The following is a 27,395-nucleotide window of genomic DNA, read 5'->3' as shown; positions in this document are numbered from 1 at the left end:
CATAGCATCGATGTATGAACCTGGCAGTTAACTTTATATCAGCAACAAAGACAGCCCAGCATAATTCTATTTAGGTAGAGTATGGGGGCTTCGGTCTGTAAAGGGCGCCCTTGCCGCTTCGCCGGGAACGAGCGGATAATTTTAAAACGGGCAGGAAACCAGTGGAGCGCGTATATAGGCCGCCTGGACGCCCTCTGTGTTTATACCTATCGTAAAAGACGCGGGGCTTCCGCGGAAGTAGGCTGAGATTGTGGAATTGGGTCGCGATAATGTACGGAGCGATGCGAACGTCTGCTGTGGGCAGTAGTAATTAACGTGCTTCTATTTAAATTGGGTCTTGCCAGCGATATAAATCATCCACTAGATGGGGTGCTTCATTGTAACAACAACATGTCAAAATTGTCAACCTCACCAAGTGCACAAATCCCCATTAGGAGCTCTAGAGATTTGTGGAAGGAAAGTTCTCAAATCCCTTATTGATGGGGATTGTAAATGGGGATTATTAGAATATCCCCCACGAAAGACGAAGAGTATCAGTGTCCGGACTCATGTCAATCGTAATGCATTTTAGACGCAATTCGTTTGTAAAAAATAAATGGCGCGATAACTCATTAGTTGCTATTCACAGTCCAATTAAAATTTAAAATATTTTCATTTAATTAGGCTTTTACAAGTATTTTTGAATCGTCAAGAGCATCTACCACTGGTTCGGAATGCCTTTCCTACCGAGAAGAACCAGCAAGAAACTGAACCAGCAAGAACAGTAGCTTTAGTTCCCATAAGTCTGTTCTAACTTATCTATGTTTGTAAAAAGTGACTGCGTTTAAAGCGGATTATGGTTGACAGGAGTGGCGGACACCGATGTTCGTTCTGACATTATGTTGCTATGAAGCGCTCCATCTAGCGGAACATTTATATCGCTGGTTCTTGTTGACTGTTCTACATCTGGTTATTGATATGATACGGAAAATTGGAAGCTTATTTACCTAAATGGTAAATACAACCTACAGCCAAAAGTTAACCTTTTACGACTGCGAAACTCGCTCATAACATCTGCATGATTGTTCTGGAAAATTTCATAATTATCCTTAGGTAATTTTCCATCACAATCCTTTAGAATGTTCATAGAGGATTCTTTTAAAAGCAATTCAGGGATTGACTCCAATAAGCGGTTTTTGATGACTCAAAAGCACGTTCAAGTGACAACTACTCATCGTAAAATCGTCTTTATCTTTTGAAGCCATCAGAATAGTCCAAATTGATATGTGAAAAGATTTTCGCAAAAGTTTCGATATGGGATACACATTTATCATGTTCTACCGGTGCGCCTATCATGTGGAGAAGCTATAAAATCCTATTTGTGAGACTTCAGGTGTCTGTTTCTGTGTTGAGATTGGGATATTGCGGATGGAAGATGGCGGCGTGGCGTGTGAATAGATTAGACAATAGACATATTTTTACATGTCTATTATGTATGTCAAATATGTATTTCTAATTATGTCACTTCTTCTCTGATTAAGATCCCAGCACTTTACCAAGGTTAGCTTTAGTATTTAAAACCGAAATGACAGGCTTTCAAAAGGGTTATTTAGCCGAGTGTGAACGCGTATCAACCATTCTAGTGGCTCGGATTCAACCGTTTACATCACGGTTATGAATAGAATCACAAACACATGATCAGTAACTTAACACTAGAAATAAGTATTCTAAACCTAAGCCCACTATCTCTGGTGTTAAGCTTTGTCATGACGCATTAGTACAGACTTTGTTGTGATTCATGGACGGGAGGGGACTTCAGTGTGGTTTTCTGATAAGTGACGTTGCTATTGGTAGGTCACGTACGCGTATGACCCGATATAGCGATGGAATCGCAGAGAAATTCAATTTGTTGCTGTTTTTCTGATCTAGCATTACCGTTATCATTTTAAAGTCTGACGTGTTTGGTATGATTAGGGATTCCAGGGAACTTTTAGCTAAATGAAATTACCCAACGATTTCAATGTGCTATATTTTTATTGCAAAAGGTTAACTTCTATCACAGCTATTGGAAAGCAATAATAAGTTTTACTTTTTTACTCTTTATTTGAAGTGGCCAGACACAAGGGTTTTAGAAGGAAAGGAGAAAATGGCGGTGAAAATACTACGGGGAAACTCAAAGTTTATGACAGCTAGCAAGTGATTTAGCAAGAATGGGCAATTGCCAAATATACTTTGAAGAAACTCAAAGTTAGTGCCAAGTGGTATTAATGACGGAAGAATTAAAATCTTTTAAGCTCATGGCGATGGATTTTATCGATGTCTTACGCTTTGAAGGTTCAGGTGGTGAGGAAGACGTAGGTATGTCGGAAGGGCCTTCAAATTGATGTAATGCTTTGAACGTGTTGAGAGCCTGATTGTGAAGAGATTTATAGGCAAGCTTTTCCAGATTTAGCATCCATGTTTCACGCTACTGTACAAAATATTACGATTCTCAACGTCCTTAGGTGTATTCATGTTTTGAAAGAACAGGTTGTCACTTGTCGGAAATATGTTTTTTGGAAAGGAAAGAGGAAAGAGGGTCCAAGATTTCTTTTGAACTCGGAAGAGCATGAGCGTCATGAGATATTTAAGAGCGCTTTCCCATCCACCTTTTACGCCGAATACCAAATTCTAGGATCCACATGGTTTTTGAAGGTACAACTTCCAGCCCGCTGGACCGATGACTTGAAGAAGGTGGCGGGGAGCGGGTGGATGAGTAAGGCGGAGAACTGTGTTTGCTGGCGCGCTCTTGAAAAGGCCTATGTTCAGCAGTGGACGCATACAGACTGATGGAATGGTATGGAAAAAACTGAGTTTTGGATCTACTTTTACTTTCAAGGCACAGGTTTCTGTTAGATCATGAGAAGTTCAGGATCCACATACTCCTTGCCTTTTCTTTTACTTTGAAGGTAGGTATGGTGTCGTTAAGACTCGATAGGAGAACGAATGTGACGAGATATGCAACGCTTTCCCAGATTTAGCGTCCACGTCTCACGTTACTGTACTAAATTCCGGGATCCACACGGTCCTTTCGCTTTCAGCGGCGCGTGCGCTGCGCAACGCTCAAGGTCGCGGGCCGTTCAACTCGGATGCGACGAATGTTGCGACACACAAATATGTAATTGTAGAGGAGCCGAGGCGTTTGGCAGCGGCCGCGGCGCAAGTGGGTCGCGTTGCGCAAGCGCCGGCGGGCGACAGATGGCGCGCGGGCCTTCCTTGTACGGCCCAGTGTTGGACAAAGAGCTGAGATTGCAGCCACTTTTATATTTATCTTTATAGCTGTTATCTTGCATTTAAGCTGGGAATAATGCTTTTGTAACATCTCACTGGACACCGGTAACGAAACCGTTTTCGACAAATTTTTTCTCAAATGATAGGCTCAGAAGCAAAATAGAGGTCAACCTCATTTGCGTGATTGATTTGATTTAGTTATCTATGAAAAGAAGAAGATTTTACTTTTAATTTTTACAAGTACCTATCTATCTACTTTTGAATCGTCAAAAGCATCTACTTTTAGATATAAACACTTCGTCAAAGTAAAACATTTTATTCCAAGGGCACATAACGAAATCAAGTTTCCGATGTTTTTTTTCATAAATGATAGGCTCAGAAGAAAGATGGGGTCAACCTTTTGAATTTTATTTTATGGACGCTATAGAAAGAGGAAGATTTTTGATTTATTAGCACTTTGTCTAAGTTCTGGTCTAAGTTCAATCGAATGAAAAAACCTTTGACAAAATCTTACGCCAAACGTACGTGAAACCATAATGTATCTGTATCCAAATGTATTTCACACCACATTAGGCTTAGAAGAAAAAAAATCATTCTCTTTATTCAACTATTGATTTTATTTTATGCATGCTATATGTAGTGAAAAGAAATCTTTTAGTGCTATAAAAAATATGACTAACATGCAAAAGTCGGTGCGAAACGTGACATATTTGTACAAACGAAATGGAAATTAAAATGATCGCTGCGTCTATTTCGCAGCGCTGCAACGCGATAAGGTATGCGTGTGCGCGTTTCTAACGTGTTGGTGTGCGCGTGTGTGCGTGCGCAGAGGTGATCGGCCCGATTCAAGGGCAGTGCAGCTACTCTGGCGAGTTACTAGTCATATTAATAGTTTGCGACTATTTTCGCCGCGCCGCCTCTGGGGGTACCGGAACGCTTATTATTGACATTCGCGAATCGCGAACTTCCAAATCGGACTAACTCGGCCCGACTTACATCATTCCACGCTTCCACGCTGAGCGCTTTTCCTGTTTGTTTCTGCCAACCGTTTTTATTTCATTTATTTTAGTTTCGTACACAATAGTGCCTGCTGTATGGATCTCTTAACTTGCTAGGCCCAAAGCATAGAAGATTTTGATAAGGATGCCACTTACTTTTATTTTATTTCGTGCACAATAGTTGCTTGTTGTACAGAACTCTCAATTTTTCAACGTATTGATGCCATCCCTTTCATCACAGAACCTTGTGATAAAGATGGCATTAATTTTATACTTGTTACCTTAGTTACGAGGTTTTGTACAACTAGCAACATTATCTATGTTAGTTTTAAAATCCCAACCACTGAGACTATCGAAAGCAATTAAAGTATATTTAGTGTAATTTAACGAGGGAATTTCCAAATGCTAATTGGAATCTTATCAGAATGTGGCACTGTTTCTGTCATACTAAATATTACAACATTTGCACATTGCAGTGCATTTTTTACCATACTTCCTGATAAAAGTACGAACACGGAATGGCATTATTTGCATATCAGACTGTCATAGTTTAGATTATGTGTATAGCGAAACAAGCACTTCTGTAGATCGAGATGAATCTAAATACGTATGTTTTTAATACAAGTTAATTTAAAAACTTATAGTGACGGGCAACACAGAGGGCAAAAATCGAGAGGCCGCTCACCAACCAGATGGGCAGACCAGCTGAGGGACTCCAAGTGCAAATTTCACACAATTGCAAGACAAGCCTCCGATAGAAGCGGATGGAAGCAATTAATCCTCACGAGGTTGCAAGGACACCAGAACCATGATCTTCAGAAATGATGGAACGACTAGAGAGAGAGAAAATCTAAATAGTACCTACAAGAAAAAATGTGGGGAGCGTTAGCAGTATAGAAACCACAGTAACCTGTCATGAAAGAAACGAGACAGATTGAGGTCAGTATGATAAATAGAAAAACAACAGCGATACCAGCCGGTAGCGGCTTGGAGGATATCACGCAATCATGTCCAATCGGTGACTGCTAAAATAGTTTATTTGAATTCATATTAGAAAACGACGATCTCTATAATATAGTCAATCCCAATATTTTTTTTACGGGCTACAGCTGGTTTTTGGTTACAAGTTAAAGTTTAGTGTATTTTTTTAACACAATTTTTGTCTGAAATAGTCGTTCTATACGTATAACGTCGTTCAATGATTAGAAATGAGTCGTATTTGAGTTTAAATTATTAAGGAAAATATTTGAATGAAGGAAAATATTGTAGGGAAGCCTGCATGCGAGAGTTAGTTAGTAGTAGTTAGTCTATACTGTTTTCAGAGGTGTGTATAATCTATGAGTATCAGTCCTTTTAGAGCAAGTGATATTTATTGCTCAAAACGTACAAAATAGGAAAGTTAGAATTAGTGTGGTGAGTTTTAAGTAATTTTAGTGAGAATTAGTGAGTGTAGCCTTTACATTCTATACTGGAAATCACTCACGATAGTTTAAACATTATGATAGAGAAGAGAAGTTAGAATTAGGATGTTTATTTTAAAATTTGATTTGAACGTCCAACATAAAGAGGTTGAAAAAGTTAAAAACCTTGAAAGACGTGTTAAACAAGTATCTAATTCAACTAGAATGTGTCGAAACGCAAAAATTCAGATATCGTTCGCATCACAGGCTTAATCATCGGAACCTTGAGGCCGGGTTGGCCAACATCGTGACGTGGGGCGATGTGAAACCACCACTCTTCACACCGTGTAGCGAGAGGTTCCGAAGAATTGTAATGAGGATTGCGTCACAATGTTCGAACTTCGAATTGAATTCACGAACACTCGGCTATGCATGTAGTATCAACTTGAATATGTTATTCAAGAGTTTATTACTTATGAAGAGTAAAAAATAAATAAAATCAATCAATGAGCAATTTGTCGATGAGGTTCTTAACATTTGTCAAAAATTGTATATACTGAAAATTTCAACTTTCTAGCGTCATCCAGACCGAAGTTATGACGGGTCGAAAATACGGCGAAACACTTCGAGAAAAAGGTACGTAGCGACCCGGCCGCCGTTTGGCTCGTCTTGGCGGGGGCACTGCCGTGCCCCCTGATACTTGTCTCTCTTGACATAACAACGTTGCTTATCGTCAGATTATAGATAGAGTTCATCGATTTTGAGCTGTTGCAGTTGGTAAAAAAAATTGAACTGAGCCATTGGTAGTTCTTTTATTCAAATACAAGTCAGTAGTAGTTAGTTACCGATTTCAAAACTTTTAGCAAAACATGTATAGTTCGCGACAGGTTGAGATGGCAATCGGGTACGAGGCGGAGGGACGCCCCGCACACCCGCACGTCACCCGCGCTCTCCCGCACCGGATTAGCGGCGCCATGTCGACCTGTCGTGTTCTATAGGTATCAGTAGATTGTAGCACATACGAGTATAGTAGCGTTACCGTGGCACATACTCAAATCAAGTTTCGACTGCCCAATCCGAGCAGGAAGGTCGTGTTTCGCCAGGCTGACAATGGCAGCGCGGGCGCCGGTGGTGTTTCGCAACGCGCTTGCAACATCGAAATTTCGTGTGTGGTTACTGCAACACCGCACGCCTTCCAACGACACGATCCTCACAACAGCCTCCGTTCAGTACAATAGCCTACTAAAATGATGAGTATTATTCACTTACGGGCTACGGACTTTGTGTAATAATGTCTATCTACCTAGTTTTGTTTATGATGTCGGAAACATTTGTAGGGTTCACTAGCTAATGCCCGCTACTTTATTCGCGTGGATATAGGTTTTTTTTAAAAATTCCGTGGTGACTCTTTGATTTTCCGTAATAAAAAGTGGCTTATGTGTTCATCCAGGGTACAATCTATATCCACTTTAAATAGAAAAGTATTTTGATCAGAAATGTACAATAACTTCAACGTTTTGTTGGCCAGCTCCTCAAACTTCATTTCCAACTGGACTTGTCACTATATTTATAGCAATGTATGTTAAAAAAAACAACGCAAAGGACGTGACACATTGTTATGGTTCTCTTCCTGTCCTGTTATCGTTTTATTGTGTCGAATCTTATCTTTTCCGTTACTCGTGCTTATACATATTAGTTGTTGCTGTTCGCTCGTTTATTTATTATTCTTTAATTTACCTACCATTAATATTTTGTAAAAAACGGAACACTAACGCAGAGCAATCAGCTCAATTTCTGTCAGTCACACTATTTTTACGTCTGTTACAACCATTTTTAACCCCCGACCCAAAAAGAGGGGTGTTATAAGTTTGACGTGTGTATCTGTGTATCTGTGTGTCTGTGTATCTGTGTATCTGTCTGTGGCATCGTAGCGCCTAAACGAATGAACCGATTTTAATTTAGTTTTTTTTTTGTTTGAAAGGTGGCTTGATCGAGAGTGTTCTTAGCTATAATCTAAAAAAATTGGTTCAGCCGTTTAAGAGTTATCAGCTCTTTTCTAGTTTTCTTGTAGAAAAGAAGGTTAGATAACCGTTAGGTTCATAATATTATGTCAATAGACAAATGTCAAGCTGTAAAGATGGACGTTGCCTAAATACATAATTATTTATTTGAAAATGATGTTTTGGAAAACTCAAATACTTTGGATCGTCGGGGGTGTTATAAATTTTTAATTTACACTTGTTACTATCCGCATTCGGCGAAGTGCTTTTAGTTGTCTTAAAGCTCTTTAATCAATTGCATATTAGGTAACTTTTAACTAACCTTTAATTAATTATTTATTAGGTAGGAATATTTGAAGTAATATGCGATCACTTTGCGGAATAAAATTCAATAAGTACGTATTGACAATTGACAAGTTTCAAGAAATCGAAAACGTGGCTAATTCTGTCATACACAATCCTTTTTAGCTAATTTATAAATTAGCATTGTGAAAGGGATAGCAATACATTTAGACTTATAAATAAGTCTAAAATATGTATTGCTATCTCTTTCACAATGCTCGAAGCGGAAAAGAACAGCGCAAGATTTAGACCTGTCAAATTAGTTTAGAGATTAGAGATTGTGTGCAACATAATTTTATTAGCAATAATCGACTTTATTGTGGCATTTTATTCACTTTTCAAATGTTATACAATTTGAATATCATAACGAATGGAGCCTGTAATTTTCCCTTTATATTTTTCACACACTTAGACGCAAAGAGCTTAGCAAGTAAACGTTAGCAAAGCTTTTATCGACCCTAGCTTGTTAGTAATTTTGAAATGCAACAATCGAAAGTGGTTATTTCGCATGCGTCGGGCGTACGGCGGGCGGAGGGACGGAGGGCGGGGTGCGCGGTTTTTGCATCTTTATATTAGGAGCACTGACCTTGTACAATGTCAAATAGCTGAGGACAGGCGTCCGATGCATCGCTATGCCAACTGGTTCCACGTTAGGGATGCGCTGAGGCCTTATCGAGGCTGATCGACGGTTTTTTACACTACTACTACCCGAAAAAAGGGTTGTAATCCTACTTGATATTATAAACACGAAAGTTTGTATGAATGTATGGATGTTAGTTACTCTTTCACGCAAAAACTACTGGACGCATTTGGTTGAAATTTGGTATGGAGGTAGATTATATCCTAGATTAGAACATAGTCTACTTTTTATCCCGGATATTAATGAGATCCCACGGGATTTTTAAAAGCCGATATCCACGGGAACGAAGTCACGGGCATCAGCTAATATAATGTGTGTGAGTTTCCCCTCGTAATAGTTTTTGGTTTATTTATAGTTAAGTCAGTTACAAGCATCGGAGCAGGTGCATATAAAAGTGAGCTACGGATTCGCTCAGTTAATTACAATCTTTACTCATTTAATCCGAGAGATTACTTTGAGATTAAATTCCATTTTTTTTTATTATTTGTGCTAACTTGTCTTAAAGATAATATGTCAGAGGAAGAGGACTGATGTATTGCCATACAAATCACGTAACTAGACGTGAATCGTGATAATATGCTAGGGATGTGCAAGGGGACGAGACTTTATCGATAGAGGCTTCCATTGAGGAAAAATTTTATATTTTTACTAGCTGACGCCCGCCGTCGTCCGCGTGGATTTAGGTTTTTCGAAATCCCGTGGGAACTCTTTGGTTTTCCGGGATAAAAAGTAGCCTATGTGCTAATCCAGGATTTTATCTATCTCCATTCCGAATTTCAGACAAATCCCTTTCTTTATAATATTAGTGTAATTATTTAATTATAAATACAAAGTCACAGCCAGTTTCCTAATTAGCAATACCAATATTTTTTAAACCTTTTTTCTAAAAATTGGACTAGTTATTACGTATGTAATGATGTTTTTTTTTGTGTTTGAATAATCTTACAGGTATTCTATTTACGTTCGTGTCTATAATATAAAGTCTAATATGGTATAAGTTCGTGCAATAATATCTATAAACTATGTAAATTGTATGATGACTAACTTAGTACTTCCCTTTAATAATAGGTCACCTAGAATAATATCTAATACTAATAATAGGTACATTGCGAGTGTCATGGTAAGTTGCGTAAATAAACTATGATGCTATTTTTATCATATTTATAGTAACATGCATAATTTATCTCAGAATAACATTACAAATAGATGAATCGAGTAATTTTGTTATTGTAACAAAATGATTGATTGCAGGGTTTTACATGGTAGGTAAATAACCTAGTATTTCTAATAAGGACCAGAAAGTAAAATTATATTAATATAAAGTATTATTTGTGTGCCGTCTGTCTGTCTGTCTGTCTGTTGCGTCTGTCAAGACAACCTATAGGGTACTTCCTGTTGACCTAGAATCATGAAATGGTAAATCTTTTAGCACAAGTAAAGATAAAATTCCGAAAACCGCGAATTTGTGGCTACATCACAAAAACATGTATTCATGAACACAAATAATTACTATTCTCAATTTTCAGAGTAAGATAACTCTACCAATTGGGGAATCATATAGTAAAAAAAGGGCTTTAATCGCACTTTCTAAAACAGTCTTTTATTTACTTATACCTATGCATAATAGTTTTTGATTTATCGTGAAAAATGTCGAAAAAATACGATTGAAGTACGGAACCCTCAGTGTTTGCAAAAAGTTTGAAGCCAAACACTTACAGTAAAGTTATCGATATGAAAATTGTGCTAGGTACCACCACCACCACTAGGGTCCATTGGGGTCATTAATTTATAAATCCTACCGTGTTGTTGGAGCTAAATTCGGCGCCGAATTGATCGCGTTGTTTATAAAAATGTATACTTATCGCTTTATTTCGTCGCGTACAAATTGTTTCGAATGCCACGTGAGTTATCGTCGAGTCGGGGAATAATTCGGGAGTTTTACGACTGGGGTATTGATATGGAACACGCAGTAACAAAGACACACGCCCTTTTTTTATTCAGATATAAGTTAGCCCTTAACTTCAATCTCACGAGGTGGTAAGTGATAATGCACACCGAGGAAATGCAAGGGCTTTCAAAACATTCCTTTTTCTTTTTTTTCAAAATAAAAAGGGAAAAAGGGACAACATTTCCATTTTAGTACATTACGAAAGAATGAAAGTTCCGTTGCGCTAATAAAACTTTTCATCCAATAAATCTTTATCAGAATTGTCATAATTATTCCCAGAGTAGGTACCATGTGACTTAACTTACCAATCAAAATGAAGACGACGTTCTCAATCTAACGCGAATTTTTCGGAATTTTCTGAATGAAAATTTGAAAATGGGTAAAACCTAAAAATGATTTAAGTATCGGCAAGCGTTTTTCCAATCGCTACCCATATTATAAATGCGAAAGCGTGTTTGTTTGTTGGATTAATGATTTATTGGTTAGTCCTGGAATCACGTCGCAACGGATCAGCGTGATTTTTAGCATGAGAGAGTTAAAGATCCGGCGAGTGACATAGGCTACTTTTTATTATGGAAAATCAAAGAGTTCCCACGGGATTTTGAAAATCAACTCCACGCAGACAGGTATCAAAAATTTTTTGGACACCTTTTCAGTGGAAACAGCGTGTCTTGTGGTTTAAAGGTATATCAGTGGTTGTCTGTGAATAATTCGCGAGTGTAATGGGGCTGAGGGAGGAATGAAGGCCAACTGGCTGCGGGCCAGTGCAGCACGTCTCCGGAAGTATGGTTCTACAATAACAAACGTTTTTGACGCAACGCTTTCGGTTATACAAGGTGTGACCAGAACGCTAGCAAAAACGCTATATGTATTTTTGGCTATGTTTTTAACCCCCGACCCAAAAAGAGGGGTGTTATAAGTTTGACGTGTGTATCTGTGTATATGTGTATCTGTGTATCTGTCTGTGGCATCGTAGCTCCTAAACTAATGAACCAATTTTAATTTAGGTTTTTTTTTTGTTTGAAAGGTGGCTTGATCGAGAGTGTGCTTAGCTATAATCCAAGAAAATCGGTTCAACCGTTTGAATTTTATCAGCTCTTTTCTAGTTACTGTAACCTTCACTTGTCGGAGGTGTTATAAATTTTTAATTTACATTTGTAATCTATCTAATCTAAATTGGCATGTACTGTCCCACGTCTGGGCAAAGGCCTCCCTTCATTTTTTCTACTAGTCGTAACTGTATTTAATTCATCACACCATCGTCACTTCCGCCTACTACGCTGGGTTGATGATTCTGGGGAGTGCAGAAAGAAGCAGATTTTGTCCATATATCATTCTGGCACACGGCACTAAATATACTTCGTATCAGAATTTGAAGAAAAATTTTAAAAGTATTAAGAGGGCTCTCTCCGTCACTCGTTTCCACTCGTTTCATACAATAGTAGTTCCAATTTCATTTGAATATTAAGCAACCTAAGTCCATGAAATTTTGCAGACATTTTCTAGAAACTAATATCTATTCAAATGAAATTGGAACTATGATTGTATGAAACGAGTGGAAACGAGTGACGGAGAGAGCCCTGTTAAGATTGTCTGCAACCGTCGTTACAGGTAGGTATTAGCTAGTGAAATATAGACGTATCAGAATTCAAAGGAAAGGGTCAAGTATCAAGATTGTCTGCAAGCGTTTGCGTTTCCCAAAAATCCCAGTTGGCGCGACTGGTGTCTGGTAAGGTGACCTTCCGGGTGCGTTCACCGGTCACCTTCCCGCCCAAACAATAGCGTTGTTGCTACATCTTTAATTTTTATTTTCCGACGCTACTGTACACAAGTGTACAATCAATATGAGTATAAACAAGTGTGTTTGTGTTTTTGTGCACGTTGGGAAAATTTAGTCTTTGAGAATAAGATTGTGATGAGTAATGACCGTAGAAGATATGAGTACGAGTACATAGAACTAGCTATGAACAAGAATTAATAAAACTACTTTAGCGTTCCCGGCAAATAACTTGAGCATTGATGCGATTGGCTGGCGAATGGCGGGTGCATGCAATTGGTTGATCAGTCGGCGCGGGTGCATGCGATTGGTTGATACGTCGACTTTGGCTTCCCGGATTGCCAACTGTCTTCCACTACACCTCAACAGGTCCAAGTGTTTGCCGGGCACTATATGTATAAGTTTTTCTTTAATTTATGAGTTTAAATTATTATTATTCACGTTATATTATATATATATATATATTTGAGTAGGTATGGGAGCTTTTGAACTAGAGAGTGAACTCTCGGTTTGATCCTGAACCGATGATATGTAAACCGACAATATTACACATGAGTGACGTGAAATCAAAGAAAATTTTTCGTTTCATAGCCAACCTAGCGTCAAGTGTAGGTAACATTTGACGCCTGCCAGTGCCGCCAAAGCCACGACGTTTTGTTAGAAGTTCCCTAACTGTCGTGAACTGTGACATGATGTTACTATGAAGCGCCGCAGTTACGTCATAACATTTACATGGCGGCCTAAATGTCAAAAAGATTCAAGATTCTTTATTTGCAGAAACATTTTTAACAATGATATATTATTACATGTTGTCCATATTAAGCTTCAATAGCTCAACGGTTATAGGAGCGGACTGAAATCTTAAAGGTCAGCGGTTCAAACCCCACCCGTTGCACTATTGTCGTCACCCACTCCTAACAAAAGCTTTACGCTTAGTTGGAGGGGAAAGGGGAATGTTAGTCATGATTAAAATAGCTAATATGCTTTTAAAGAAAAAAAATTGTTATAAAAGAGTAAATGTAAACTTACCAGGTGGCCTGGGGTGTGTGGCGACGTGGTGCTGCAGCGAGCTCGCGATCTGGTGCTGCTGGTAGAAGGGCAGGAAGGGCGTGTGGAAGGGCGCGGGCGGCGGCTGCAGGCGCGCCTTCAGCTCCTCGGCCGAGCCCGCGCCGGACGACGACGACTCCACGTCCGACACGCCGCTGTCCGCGGGCGACGGGGGGAGGGAGCCTGGGGACAAACGACCAAGTATCAGCACAAGAACACCGGGCTCTAGTTGCGAAGCTGAAGAGGTAATGGGCAGGGCACATAATTCCAAAGCTCTGCTGGGAAGCTTTGGCCGTGGCTAGCCTACCGGCAAAGCTGTGCCGCCAAGCGAATTAGCGTTCCATTACGATGCCGTATACAAAAAAAAGGGGGTACGGGTTTAATAAAAACTGCCATATCCCTTCTAGTCCGCTTTTATCTTAGACTGCATCATCACTTACCACCAGGTGAGATTGCGGTTACCTCTCCAGCTTGACAGTCAACTGGGGACCCTTCTAATTCAACATTATTACTACAAGTAACTACAATTTATTAGAGATAATAGAGGTTATGCTTCGGGATGTTTTTTAAACCAAATAATTTTAGAAACTTTGTCAGGCTCTTCCACGCGACCCTGTACATATTATTTTGGTTTTGTAACGATTCCGGTTTTGATTTTTCTAAGGGCAAGTGATCTCCTCAGTTGGATATAATGGCTTGGTTACCATCCTCGTGCTGGAACCAGCCGCAAAGTATCATTGATGTATTGTGCCTGCTCGGAAGCCAGTTCTCTCACAAATGCCGTGTTAGGTATAACCAGCGGGCATGTAGGGATCACGATCTTTAATTCTGTACAAACTTTATCAATTTTTAGCTATTATTTTATCAGTATTTTACCAACGACCCGTACAAAATATTGAGGCTGCCAAAAAACTCCTCATTCTGAGAAAGAACACGTGATGATGAGGTATTGAATAAAAAAATATACACAGAAAATAAAATAAATACCAAATTCAATTTATAAATATATAAGTAGATATAATGTGGATTTGTTAGGTAAGCTCATCACGTAGGGTCCCACCATAGTAATAATACAGTAAAGCTTTTAATGAATCTAAATATAAATGGGTCGATCTAGTTACTATTTATGTATTCAGTCTTTTATGTACGAAAAATATTAGGCAACAGGCACAACTCACCAATGTTTCAGTAAACTTAGGATATAAATAATACATTACTGTTCTGAAAAAATAAGCTGTAATACCTAAGAAATATATTTCAGATAGGTACTATATAAGTAAAAAACTTAAGTAATCAGTAAATAAGCTTTTTTTTTATACATAACAAATATAATATTTTTGCATCGATTAATAGGTAACTACATAATATTATATTGAAAAATATTAGGGGCCTTTTCATAATAAACTGTTAGTTTAAAAACAATGCTTCTTTTGATGAAAAATTTAAATAACTTAACATTAAATATAAGTTAATTATACTTTTTATAATGACGATTAAAATGTTAAATTCATGAATAGTGATGTCAGTGTTATTTCTCAAGACAAAGAATTATGTCAATCTCGACCTAAGAATAAAAATATGTCTCATCAATAGAACCAGGGCATTTTTACTGGTAAAGTGAAATTATAAATAGGTATGACCCAGAGTAAGGGTGTACACAGACGACTCAACTAATTGGCTTCGCTCACATACGTTCCAATCAGTAAATTATATAGAGTTAAGTCGGGTTGACTATTCAACCCACTTGAAGACGTAGGCCGTAATAGACCAGATTAACTAGAAGCTAGATTATAGGGAATATCCTGGAAAACCTGAATTTTTAACAAAATTAAAGGCTTCAAATCAAAGAAACTTAAGGTTAAAATGAAGATAATATGTTACTAAATATTGATACCAGAAACTTTTTTTATAATTTAAGGATAATGAACTTTATTTTAACGCAGATTAGTTCTTAAAATTCATCATGTTAAGAAAAACATCGCATTTTGAAAGAAATTTTTAGGTATGTGTTAATTAAGGTCAAAAGACTCAGAAGCGCCAAAGTCTATTCGCCAATTATACGGGTCCCGCTGTGTCTAAAGATGTGCGAACAAGGTTGCTGATGTAAGTTGGCTTTGTAAGCTGGTGTGTCTGTAGGTGCCCTTTAGACTATAAACGCCTGCAGTTCAAAGAACTATATGTATATTTGTATTACACTCAAAACAATTGTATTTTACACGGTTACTGGAAAATTTATAACTCTCGATTGCATCATTTCTATAGTTTTACGTCTTAATTTCTGCAGCTGGTTCGTTTAGGTATGTTGCGGTTAAAATATTGTGAAATTTGTTAAAATATAAAACATTTTATTTAACTATGGCATTTGTTGAGTCGAAGACTTATAATCAATTAGAAATGTAAACCAATAGACGTAAATAGTTTAAGTGAATTGGTCCGATAAAAAAAATATTATAGTCATTAAGACTTCATCGATAATCGATATCTCGGAATATGAAAAAAGCTAAAAAAACTATAAAAGAGTTTCTCTTAAAATAGTAGACAGTATGTAGAGTAGTAGTACAGTATAGTTTCGTGCATTATTTAAGTAAACCTAGTAAATGGCTGACTTTTCTTAACATTCAGTAACTCGCATTCACGACAGTTAAACAACCTTTTAATAACAATTTAATTAATGAAAAAAAAAAACTGATTTTATGTGACGGGTCTCTCTAAAAATGTGTACCTAACCAAGACAACATTTTTGCAGAAGTCTACAAAACCGTTATAAAAAGATTTAAATAAAAAGCAAATAAATCACAAAGACAGCATCGGCTTTGTCGCATCTAACGGTCATCTTGCATAATGATTTGCATGCAACCCTGCGCCTAATCCTCGCGGTCTCTCGGGCCCAACGGTCAGTTTGAACAATACCCTAATCTACCGTTAGAGATTGCTAAAATGCACTTGCATTCAACCTGTTTACGCCGTGTGGGAATGCATACGGTCAGCGGGCTTTGTCATGCAAACTTCTACGGTATGTTTTTAATTTATGATTATGTAGATCGCTCTGTCTTAGGGTCGGACAGGCCAAGGGTTAAGTTAAGGGTTGCATTTTTTTGCATCACAAATGAGACGATCCATTTTGGTATGTTTTCGTTGTATGATAAATGAGATTGCGTTCTTTGCGTAGTTCTTTTGGAAGATAGTATAGAGAAATACATATTCATGTGTGAAATTTAAGAGCAGTGGTTTTTAATCTATTTTCTTTCGGAAATAACAGGTTCTTTTTTTAATTATGCAGACCGTTATTTAAGGGTAAAAGTTTATTGCTCGGTCAAGTTTTCACTGAGACGTTTCATAGGTCGTAACTTTCAGCTGATAAATCTCGGGACACAATTATGGAAATCAAAAGCGGGCCCGAAACTTTCTCATGTCCGAGCCCTTGTAATAAAAAAGTTTGACGAATAACGGTTGTTGGGTATTTAAATAATATAATCATCCATACAACTAGGAGGCAAGAAAGAAAGCTTTTTATTCATACGTTTCCTTGTCCATTGAAACTATGACTGGTATTAAGACCATGAGTGACCATTTGACCGGTGCGAGCGTAAAAGCGCTGTCCACACCCCTTTGTGGCTATTATCAACCCTTCAATGCCGGACAATGGGTCTGGGAACCGGGAAGCGCGGCGGGCCGCTCGGACCCCGGTCACTTTGACCATTTAAACCATTTCGAACGGAGAATGGAATAGTGTTACTCTATAATCAGTAGCAAATAGAACAGGCTTTATCTCGAATAAATCCTTTTTATTCCGCGATAAACAAAGCTTCTTAAAACCTGTTTCTATAGATACGCGAAATAGTAAGTAGGTGCACTACTTTTGCTACTACAGTTTCACTTAATCCGTTTCAAGTTTAAAAAAATATTTTTCATGAGTGAAGTACCAACAGCTGGGCGTCTGTATGTTCACCTTTAGATGGTAAGACGTTTGAAGGACGAAATGTTTACACAATGACATATTTTAAATATTTTGTGTAGAAATTATAAACATATGTATTTATTAATCATGCTATATGTATTTTATGACTCATAGAAAGTTGATTTTAAGTCTCTAAGGGGATTCAAACCTTTGCCAGCAAGAAATGTTCTATGTATTTGCAAATCTAATAAAGAGCTAGGCACATCCTCAATCTTAATCTGAGGCCTCATCGTTCAGATTTTTATCTCGAGCTTGGTAATAGTCAAATCATGATGATGCGAGCAAATGAGCAGCCGAGTCACCCGATGTTAAGTGATTCCTATGTACATTTGCAGCACCAGAGAAGCGAGCGCCGTCGCTTTGCCGACCTTATAATGAATCTACTAGGCTTATGTATTCGATATATTCAAGTGTCCTCTAATAAAACGTGCGCCCAACGGCCGGCAACGCGGAATTGTCATACATTGCATAACCCTTTCATCTCTGGTATCAAAATAATAATAAATTAACTGTAAATAATGATCGCTACCCTGCCTGGATCAGGTCTACCGGTCGAAGCGGAATGCGGTCCCATTAGTAAAATATCACAATACGGGACAAAAGTACCCCTCGGTTTAATCGGACCATCTTTATAGACTGACCGCTGTCCATCGCCTTTGTCCGGCCAGCGGCGTTAGACCATAATCCATGCGAATTGTGACTTAGAATTTATTTTTTGCATATGAATAATCATGCGGTGAATCAAGTATATAAGCCATTATATAGATCTTCCTCCTTGGCATCTTTCGATACCTTACTTGATATAGGTATTACCGATGCTAGATTTGCCTTAAGAGTGCTCTCCATGGTTGCTCCAACTCGAGCGTGAACGCATGCTGTTCCAATCATAGATAAGTATGTATCCAATTTATATTTACGGGCGGGACGTATTCAAGTGTGAGATGGTAATACCAAATCAACATTTGGTATTTTGAAAACTAATCAATATAATAAACAATCCTAACAGATTTGAAATTATTATTGACTCTTAAGGCCGATAGTTTGCAGTTTTTTGTGCATCAAAATAGAGATATTTCAAGGATCATACCTTTAAAAATAAATATATATATTTTTCATAAATTGTTATCGGGCATAAATAATAGAGATAAGTAGATAATAATTGGCTTAGTTTTCGATTTATAACAACAAATAATAGAGTACATAATTGTCGTAATATGTTTGTATGGAGAAGCACGTATAAGGTGTAACCTTAAATCGCGGTGTAAGAACCAGGTGAACGTAACTACGTTTTCGTAAACTTTACAGGAGAGCGAAAAAACTATCTAAAATTGCCTCGTCAGACTTTACCAGCTATTTAAAGAGAAACTATACAATTGACGAAAAAAAAATATATACTGATATATTGGCATACTATTTGAGATTTGTAAAAGTTAAGAATTATTTATTTAATATGTATGCTTACGTCATAGATACAATATTTTTTTTAATTCGGTAGACATACGTTACTGTGGCCCTTAATTTTTTAAACTTCTCTTGTTATCGTAAGGTTATCGTACTGAAATACGTCATTAAATTTGTGAAGCTAATTTTAATTTTGTATTAGTGATGAAATAAATAAAAAAAATTAAATAAATCATTCAATGAAAATAATCAATCAATCACAACTTAATCTTTATTTACTGCTGAAAACGTGCAATTTTGATAATAAACATAGTTCAGTTTACATGTTAAAGCCATCCGCATAGAAAAATCTTAATTATCTTCGTCATCATCTGTTGTTCCAACTGAAAATCCTTCATAAAAACTGTGATATTGTGACGGGATGATTTCTAGTCTGCATAAGTCCTGCAAATCTTCATATTTTTCAGCAGAAATGGGTAAAAGTTTATTATATGCATTTTTTAACACAATTTGTTGCACAGGTGCTCTTTTGCCTCGTCTAATAATCTTAATCATTTTAAAATCTTTATCATCCAGGTCATATTTAAAATATATATGTTTATTGTCTTCTTTGCGGTACTGTAGCCATCTTATTTTGAGCCAATTGACAGCATTGTTATCACAATCCACCTTAGTATTCTTAATTAGTGCGGTTTTAAGGTGTTTAATATCTATAAAATCCTTTGTATCACTTTCATAGACGTCATATGGATTTTTTCGGGAAGCTTTTCTGATAATTGTATATTCTATACAATTATCAGAAAAGCTTGATTGAGATGGATGAAATATCGGTATATTCTTCTTAGCCAGTTCAATAGTCGCGTGGATGTTATCTGCTTCCATTTGACTATGCCCAGGTTCAAAATACTTTTGGTTAATCTCTGGTATATTGAAAGCTTCAACACAGTACAGTAATAGAGCTGAAATATATACATTACGACATTGACTCGCACAAGTATCGGACATAAATGTAATCGGTTTACCATCAGCTTTGGTTTTCAAATATTTCAATAAGCATGACCCGATTTCGACAGCCCCTTTCCTTCCAATACCTTCGTGCCAGCAATAACAGAAAACATTACGCTTTTCTGCCTCAAAATCCAACATGGTAAAGTTGTAAATCGCAATTCGGCGTTTGTAATAAATTAGCTTAGAGGATGATGAAGGGCAATTACAAATGGCTTCTTAGTCATATTCAACGAAATGTATATCACCAGATTGGGCTGACATTTTTGCTTTATCACGATGTCGTCGTGCGGTAATTTTTCTTTCTAAATGCCTTTCATACTCTTCTTTTTGCATCTCTTTTTCTTCTGCGTTCAAATGTTGAAAAGTAAAACATTTGTCACATATATCTTTCCGTTGTTTATAGAAACCTATATTAAAAATTATACGATAGTAAGCTATGTCAACGGGTTCTCTTTGCTCTTCAGAACATTTAATTTTATAAAGCTCATACATCTTGGTTACATTCAGATCTTGATCTAAAAACTCTTTTTTTGTATCTTTTCGCGCATAGTGGGCAGGCATTCGGGGAAAAGATTTTATATGATCTCGTATGAATTGCTTAGTATTTGCCGATTTTTTATTGTGAGGTTCATGTTTGCCCCGTTTATCGATTTGAACAACATTAGTTTCAGTCAGTTTTTTGAAACAAAATCTTACGAATGTTTCTGAGATACTCAAAGTTGCTAAAAAGAATTTTTGACATACATTTTCTCTTTCTGTTGCTCCCTTTTTTTTTTTTTCAAAAAATATCATCAATTTTTAGCTGCCATACTAACGTAAGTTTTTATTTTTCAATGGACTATAATAATTATCAAAGAAAATAGTACCGCCAGAGTAACGTGTATCGTATTACGTCGCTTTGGTCATTAACTTAAATTATTTATTTTACAAAAATGTTTGGGCCAATAGAACGTAAATAGATAAACGTTGTTTTGGCTTTTTAAACTTAGCGTCAAACACAATTTTGTAACACCCAAAACAACGTAAAAGCTTTTGCGTTGATATGGTTCTATGATATTGTGAAACAAACAATATTTCTACGGTTAAAAATATTGTCTTTGCAAATACGTTCCTATAGCCCTAACTGGTTGCAAGATTTTTAAAACTATTTTAGCGGAACTCATGATATGTTTTTTTGGTTCTATTGAAATTTGTTGAAATGCTAATACGTTTTTTTGGAATTTGTGAAATATTGACTATATCGTTACGTCGTTTTGGCAGTTCATAAAGGACCACATTGTGACCCGATTTATGAAAAAAAACGATTTTTGATTTTTTTGTAGTTACGTTCATCTGGTTCTTACACCGCGAAATGTCGTTACTTTTTATGTCTCAGTCATAAACGTGTAGGAAAAAGCGATAAAATCATATCATTTGCTTTAAATCGTTGGTAAAACAATTAAGTAGTAGCACATAATAACATAGTTTGTAGATATTACTTTTTCGAATTGATTTATGAACATAATTTATTATTATTACTAAAAGTCTTTTGTTTTCGCGATGTCATTTCATGAAGGATTTAACATTGAAAAATTAATGTGCATCTTAATTTCTGTTTGTTGTCTTGAGAAAAGTTTAATAAAAATATGTTTTCTTTGTTAAAATAATAAATATCTATTTAAATTTTCTTTTCTTTAGTAATGTTAGAATTCTGAGTGGAAATATTTATTGGCTTTACTTATTATAAAAATAGCTCAGCGTTATATCATAACTAAGATGTAATAACTCTACCAACTTGACGGGGTAAAACCGACACTTGCTACGATTACCTACCTACATTTCAATAGAACAATTATTATATTATTATTCGTACCTACAAAATGAAAAACAAATTATTTACTTTTTACAATCAGAACTAGGTACATTACTAAAAATAGAAAATGGCATAAATATACAGTTTCTATTGTCAATATATTATGCTCTATATATAATAAAAACAGAATAAAATATGTGAGTATATCGGTACTTTATATCTACATGTCGCATTTTAAGGGTTAAAATTAATTACAAGGTGTCAAAGCCGCGACCAATACTTGAATAATAATAATTTTCGAAGATACAAGAAACACGATTCTCACTTACAAACCTCTGTCCGGGGATCGTTTCATTTTTAGGGCTCCGTACCCTGCATCTTGTGAACCTTAATAGGTAGAGATTTGTCACAGAATGTGTATTTCGTTTGTCACAAGTGTAAATCCATACTAATATTATAAATGCGAAAGTGTGTCTGTCTGTCTGTCTGTCTGCTACGTTTTCACGGCTCAACCGCTGAACCGATTTTAATGAAATTTGGTACAGAGTTAGCTTACATCCCGGGGACGGACATAGGCTACTTTTTATCCCGGAAAATCAAAGAGTTCCCACGGGATTCCTAAAAACCCATCCGCTCAACCGATTTGTATGAAATTTGGTACCGAGGTAGCTTGCGTCCATGTTATTGATATAGACAACTTTTATCCCGGAAAACCAAACAGTTCCCACGGGATCTTCAAAAACCTAAATCCACGCGGACGAAGTCGCGGGCATCCTCTAGTTAAAAATATAACACCCTCGACAAGTGAAGGTTACAGTAACTAGAAAAGAGCCGATAGCTTTCAAACGGCTGAACCGATTTTCTTGGATTATAGTTAAGAACACTCTCGATCACACCACCTTTCAAACAAAAATAAAACTAAATTAAAATCGGTTCATTAGTTTAGGAGCTACGATGCCACACACAGATACACAGATACACACGTCAAACTTATAACACCTCTCTTTTTGGGTCGGGGGTTAAAAAGTATTGTTTCTTGTACAATGGCACGGAACCCTACGAATCTAACTCGCACTTGACCGATTTCTATCTAAGCATTTGATAACCCTTTCCGTGTCGCCCTTTGTCATTTATCTCCTTTAAGATGGTAATTTTGCTTAGACTCCGCATAATTTAGATGTGCCGTTGGTCACTTCGACCTTATGTAATATTTTTAAAGTAAGACTTGTTTGAATATGTACATACATACTAACTAGATGAATATAGTTTTCACTGATAGATAGTAGGTTGTTTACATTACCCCCGAGTTCTATTGGCTATATCACGTGGACGAAGTCGCGGGATGAAACCAATAAATAGATAAATAACTAACAAAAACACAAAGATTAGAAAGATTATAAATCAACAGGACTAAATCATAAATATTATGTATTAGCTCAGTATGTTGTTGAAGCTATATGACCAAGATATACATAAGTATGTAGTTTTTGCCAACTGTTATATAATACTTATGCATTGAAATGAAACGCTCCGATTTTCAACTACGAATAGATCTCATTCATAATCGCTAACAATGAGTTGCGTTTGCGCACCCACGCGTGACATTCTAATTTCAAAGTGTCAGCGCCGGAAACTGGGTCGATACAAAGGGAACAGAGATGCAACATGAGATAGAAAGAGATGAGTGACAGATTAGAGGGTATATTGATCTATTGTGGTAATGTGACGCAGGGATTTTCAGCGCAAGGTGCAGTATAACCCATTTTTGCATAAAAACTAAATGTTTTGAGGCAAAAGTGGTGCAATGTGTGCAAGCATCTGCGTTTCGATTGTTTGGTTAGGATCGGTCGATTCGACCCAGTGCAGTGTAAGGGTTACCCTTTGTAGTGCCGACGTTTTGGGTTAAATGTGCCAGTTTTTGCATAAAGTGTGATAATGTCTGTACTTTAACTAAATATAGGATTACTGAACGTTACGGTAACTGAGGTGCTTTATAACCTAAATACCGAAATCAAGGAAAGCTGTTTGAGTTTTTTTAGTTTTGTATTGGTAACTAATGCGTATGCAAACTTCACTGTCCAATTAAACCTTCTTATGGTTTAACTTTTTTTTTCATTGCGTAGAAGTTATTAGGTAGTGTTTAGCTGGAATTAAGGAATTTAAATGTATGTATAAATTTTGAGCTATACATACCTAATAAAAAATTGCACACTAAACTGGTTTTACTTGTGTAGTATAGGCATGTGTCCGAAATGTAATTTATAATTTATAAACATAATAATACTTGAACATTAGGTCCCAAAATAAATACACCGTGTGATGTAATGAAGCACGGAGCAATATATCAAAGCTGTCAAAAGTGGACAAAAGCGAATATGAACCCTTTATGAAAAGTAAATTAATATTATTACTATTAATAATAATAAAACTTTCCGTCGCCTTGTGCAATTTGGGTATAATCCACCCACATGGGCATTGAAGGGTTAGTTTGGGATGTTGTGTGAAATTGCAAATTTTGCAACATTGTAGTTCCCTTGACCATCTGCACAAGCTGATGTCATTGAAGGGTTGGAGAAAGTGAAAGTTGCGTTATTTATTGTTAGGGATACTTTTTTTTGCACCTTAGGGTTAACTTTGAGGGCAGGTTTGACGATTTCTGCGATGTAAATATTTTTCTAGTATGGAAAAATATTAATCATTAATTTATACCTATAAATTAAGTGGGCTAAAACGGACCTGACTAAGTGATTTGGTTTGACTAGCGATAGCCTAGTGGTTAAGAGTTGGCTTCCACGCTTGGCCAGCGTGGTGGAGTATTGCCTAAGCCATTCTTATTCTGACTCAAGTCTCATGATCAGTAGTGGCCTGGTGATAGGTTGAGATAATGATGAGCCTGTGCTTACTACATATATATTTTTACATCATCATACATACATACATAAAGAGGTTGGAATCTAGCATGATTATAGTATGAAATCCCGTGGGAAGTCTGTTATTCCAGGATAAAAAGTTCCAGGGTATAATCTTTCTCGATTCCAAACAGTCAAATCTGTCCAGTAAATTTTGCTCGAAAGAGTAACATACAATACAAACTTTCGCCTTTATAATATTAGTGTGATTCCTGTTTACTAATAACAACAATTTTCCAAACTAAAACACCCTTAGTTCAATAAAAGTGTCGAACAAAACCGAACTAACAAGTAATAAAGGAGGCTTACGCAACGCGGTGTGTGAGTGTTGTGCGTTGAATGGTGACGTAGTGTGCGTGTCGGGTGGAGGGTACGGAGGGTATGGAGGGTAGCTGGGGGCGGCGCGGCGCGGTCTTGACATTGGGAGGGATCAGCTGAGGGTATCGATTGCCCCGCACTTCCTCTTTGTTCTTTATGAATTTTTCATGCCGTTACCTCCGCGCCGCCGTCCCGTTTGTTTTGACGCGATCTCTATCGAATGCGTTAATGGGGGCAAATGATAATGTGGTTTGTAGTGTCTACAAGTTGGAAGTTTGAGAAAGGTTTTCTTGAGTTAACATAATCCATACCCACTTTTTTCTCCAAAGTTCTTAAGTATGTTTTACCCACACACAAGGAAACTAAATAATTTTTAAATACATATGAAAAATTGCATTCGAAGTCGACCGCGTTCAGGTTTCGAACCTGCATCTTCTTAAGTATGGGTTGCCAGGAAGAGATCACTATAGGGATAAGATTGCCCTTTGTTTATAAGTCTATCCTGTATTTTATTCTTTGTAATAAAGATTTTTCAATAAATAAAATGAATAAACAATTTTTAAATGCGAAAGTGTGTCTGTCTCTCTATCTGTTAGCTCTGCTAGATTTAACTGATTCTAACACTAAGTACCTACCGACTTAGCCTACATCCCGTGGGGGAAACGGACATCTCGCTGGACATAGGATACTTTTTTCCCACAAAATCGAAAAGAACTTTAAAAAGGGTCGTGGGAATCATTTACTTACTACACATTTTTTACTACTACACATGATGTAATTATTGAATCTAACGATACCCCATACCTAGTACATCTAAAGATCTTTAAAAATACCCTAATATTTAGAAGTTAAGTGGAACAAAGAAACTCACATATTATACAAACATGAACCCTGAAAACATTACATAACGAAGGCAGTCGTGTAGTAAAATAAGTACATAATTTATATTTTCAAAGATGTGGACTATTGACAAAAAGGAATAGGATGTTAGCACGTCTAAAAGCATCGAAATTCCTCAGATTCACGGTTAGCAACCGTATGAAGAGCGTGTCATAACGGGTTTAGCGGTTCCTATGTGAATTATAGGTATGCTCAGATTAACGAAAAAAGATAGAAAACTGTTTGTCAAAACATGGAAATTGGACGGAGAAGACAATTCCACGATGGAAGCCGATTGAACTTCTTCACACATAATTGATGTTATTATAGGTATGTATGGAGAATAATGGAACAAAAACACTGCATCTTGGCTACCAAGACATTTGATAAGGAAGCAAGGAAGGCCGGTAACACGGTGGAATAAATTGATTTCGCACAGCCCAAAATAAAAAGGTTTGGAAGAAGAAGGGAGGGCCTTAAAGCAGTAGTGGGATTCTATTTAAAAATCATTAACTGAACGAAACAAAAATAATCACAGGCTTATATAAAAAAAAGGTGTACATATAAAAATGATATTCGCTTTTAATAACATGTTTTCGCAAGGCATCTGTCTTATTTTTCTTTTAGTCTGTGTAGGCACTAGGCATGCCAAAAATATATGACGGCGCTCAGAAACCGCTAGGTATATAACCGTTATATATTACTATATACTTATATAACCTGTGTATATAACGTAGGTAGGCTGTGGGCTATGTAATCTCGTTCAAGGACCTAGATACGTCAGGCTGGGCTTAAGGCGGGAGCAGACATAAGACAAACACACGTCTAATCGTCCAACTAAACATTTTATACTTATGTACTATTTTCAACCTTTATGTTTGATGATTTAGGTTTCTGAGGTTCTGCGAAAAATTACAGTTGGTTTAAACATTATATTTCTTAACATGGGAAGTTTTTAGTGGAGTATGTATACCTACACTATTCGACAAGTGTAAATTAAAAATTTATAACACCCCGACAAGTGATAGTTACAGTAACTAGAAACGAGCTGATAATTTTCAAACGCTGAACCGATTTTCTTGGATTATCGCTAAGAACACTCTCGATCAAGCCACCTTTAAAACAAAAAAAAAACAAAATTAAAATCGGTTTATTAGTTTAGGAGCTACGATGCCACAGATACTCACGTCAAACTTATGACACCCCTCTTTTTGGGTCGGGATTTTAAACCCTAAATATACATAGTTTATAGTAGGAAGGTAATGTAGCACCTACGAAAGTTTATATTTAAATAATAGTAGTAAACAGTATATTATCACCCGAAAGTGGACGTCATAAAATTACAGCTACATATTTCCATGGCAAAAAACACAAGTGCGCTAAACCGACGTACGCGACCGACATGAGCGTAGGACGAATTCTGGCGAAAGAAATATATTTTCATCAAAGATTATGTCGCATGCATAGTATTGGAGTCTGATTTCTGTACTAAATGGATACACAGATATTACAGGTACATATATATTATAGTAATATCTTTTGTCCTTCCAGCGCGATTTGCCGGAAATTACGTTCCACTATTATGTACCTACCCTACCTACAGACTATTGCTCAAATACAAGTCAAATACATTACTTTCTTGCGACTCCTAAATCAATTTCCTGTGCTCCTGTTTTATCGTATAACTTCAAAACTCAGTTATTTTCTAAGATTATACCGATATTTTAGA

At 36.8% G+C, this 27,395-nt stretch overlaps 1 protein-coding gene across 5 annotated transcripts in view; it reads right to left on the bottom strand.

Annotated features, from left to right (window-relative positions):
• LOC123864263 (ecdysone-induced protein 74EF) overlaps positions 1-27,395 on the bottom strand; it is a 278,255-nt gene that overhangs the window by 32,499 nt on the left and 218,361 nt on the right. For all 5 annotated transcript variants that reach the window (XM_045904567.1, XM_045904569.1, XM_045904568.1 and 2 more), the window contains one exon: positions 13,384-13,584. In XM_045904567.1, the coding sequence (XP_045760523.1) occupies positions 13,384-13,584 (201 nt within the window). The remainder of the gene's footprint in view (positions 1-13,383; positions 13,585-27,395) is intronic.

Source organism: Maniola jurtina, chromosome 4, assembly GCF_905333055.1.
Source record: "Maniola jurtina chromosome 4, ilManJurt1.1, whole genome shotgun sequence".
In the NCBI taxonomy this organism is placed as follows: Eukaryota; Metazoa; Arthropoda; class Insecta; order Lepidoptera; family Nymphalidae; genus Maniola; species Maniola jurtina.
This window is presented reverse-complemented; position numbering and strand designations above follow the sequence as displayed.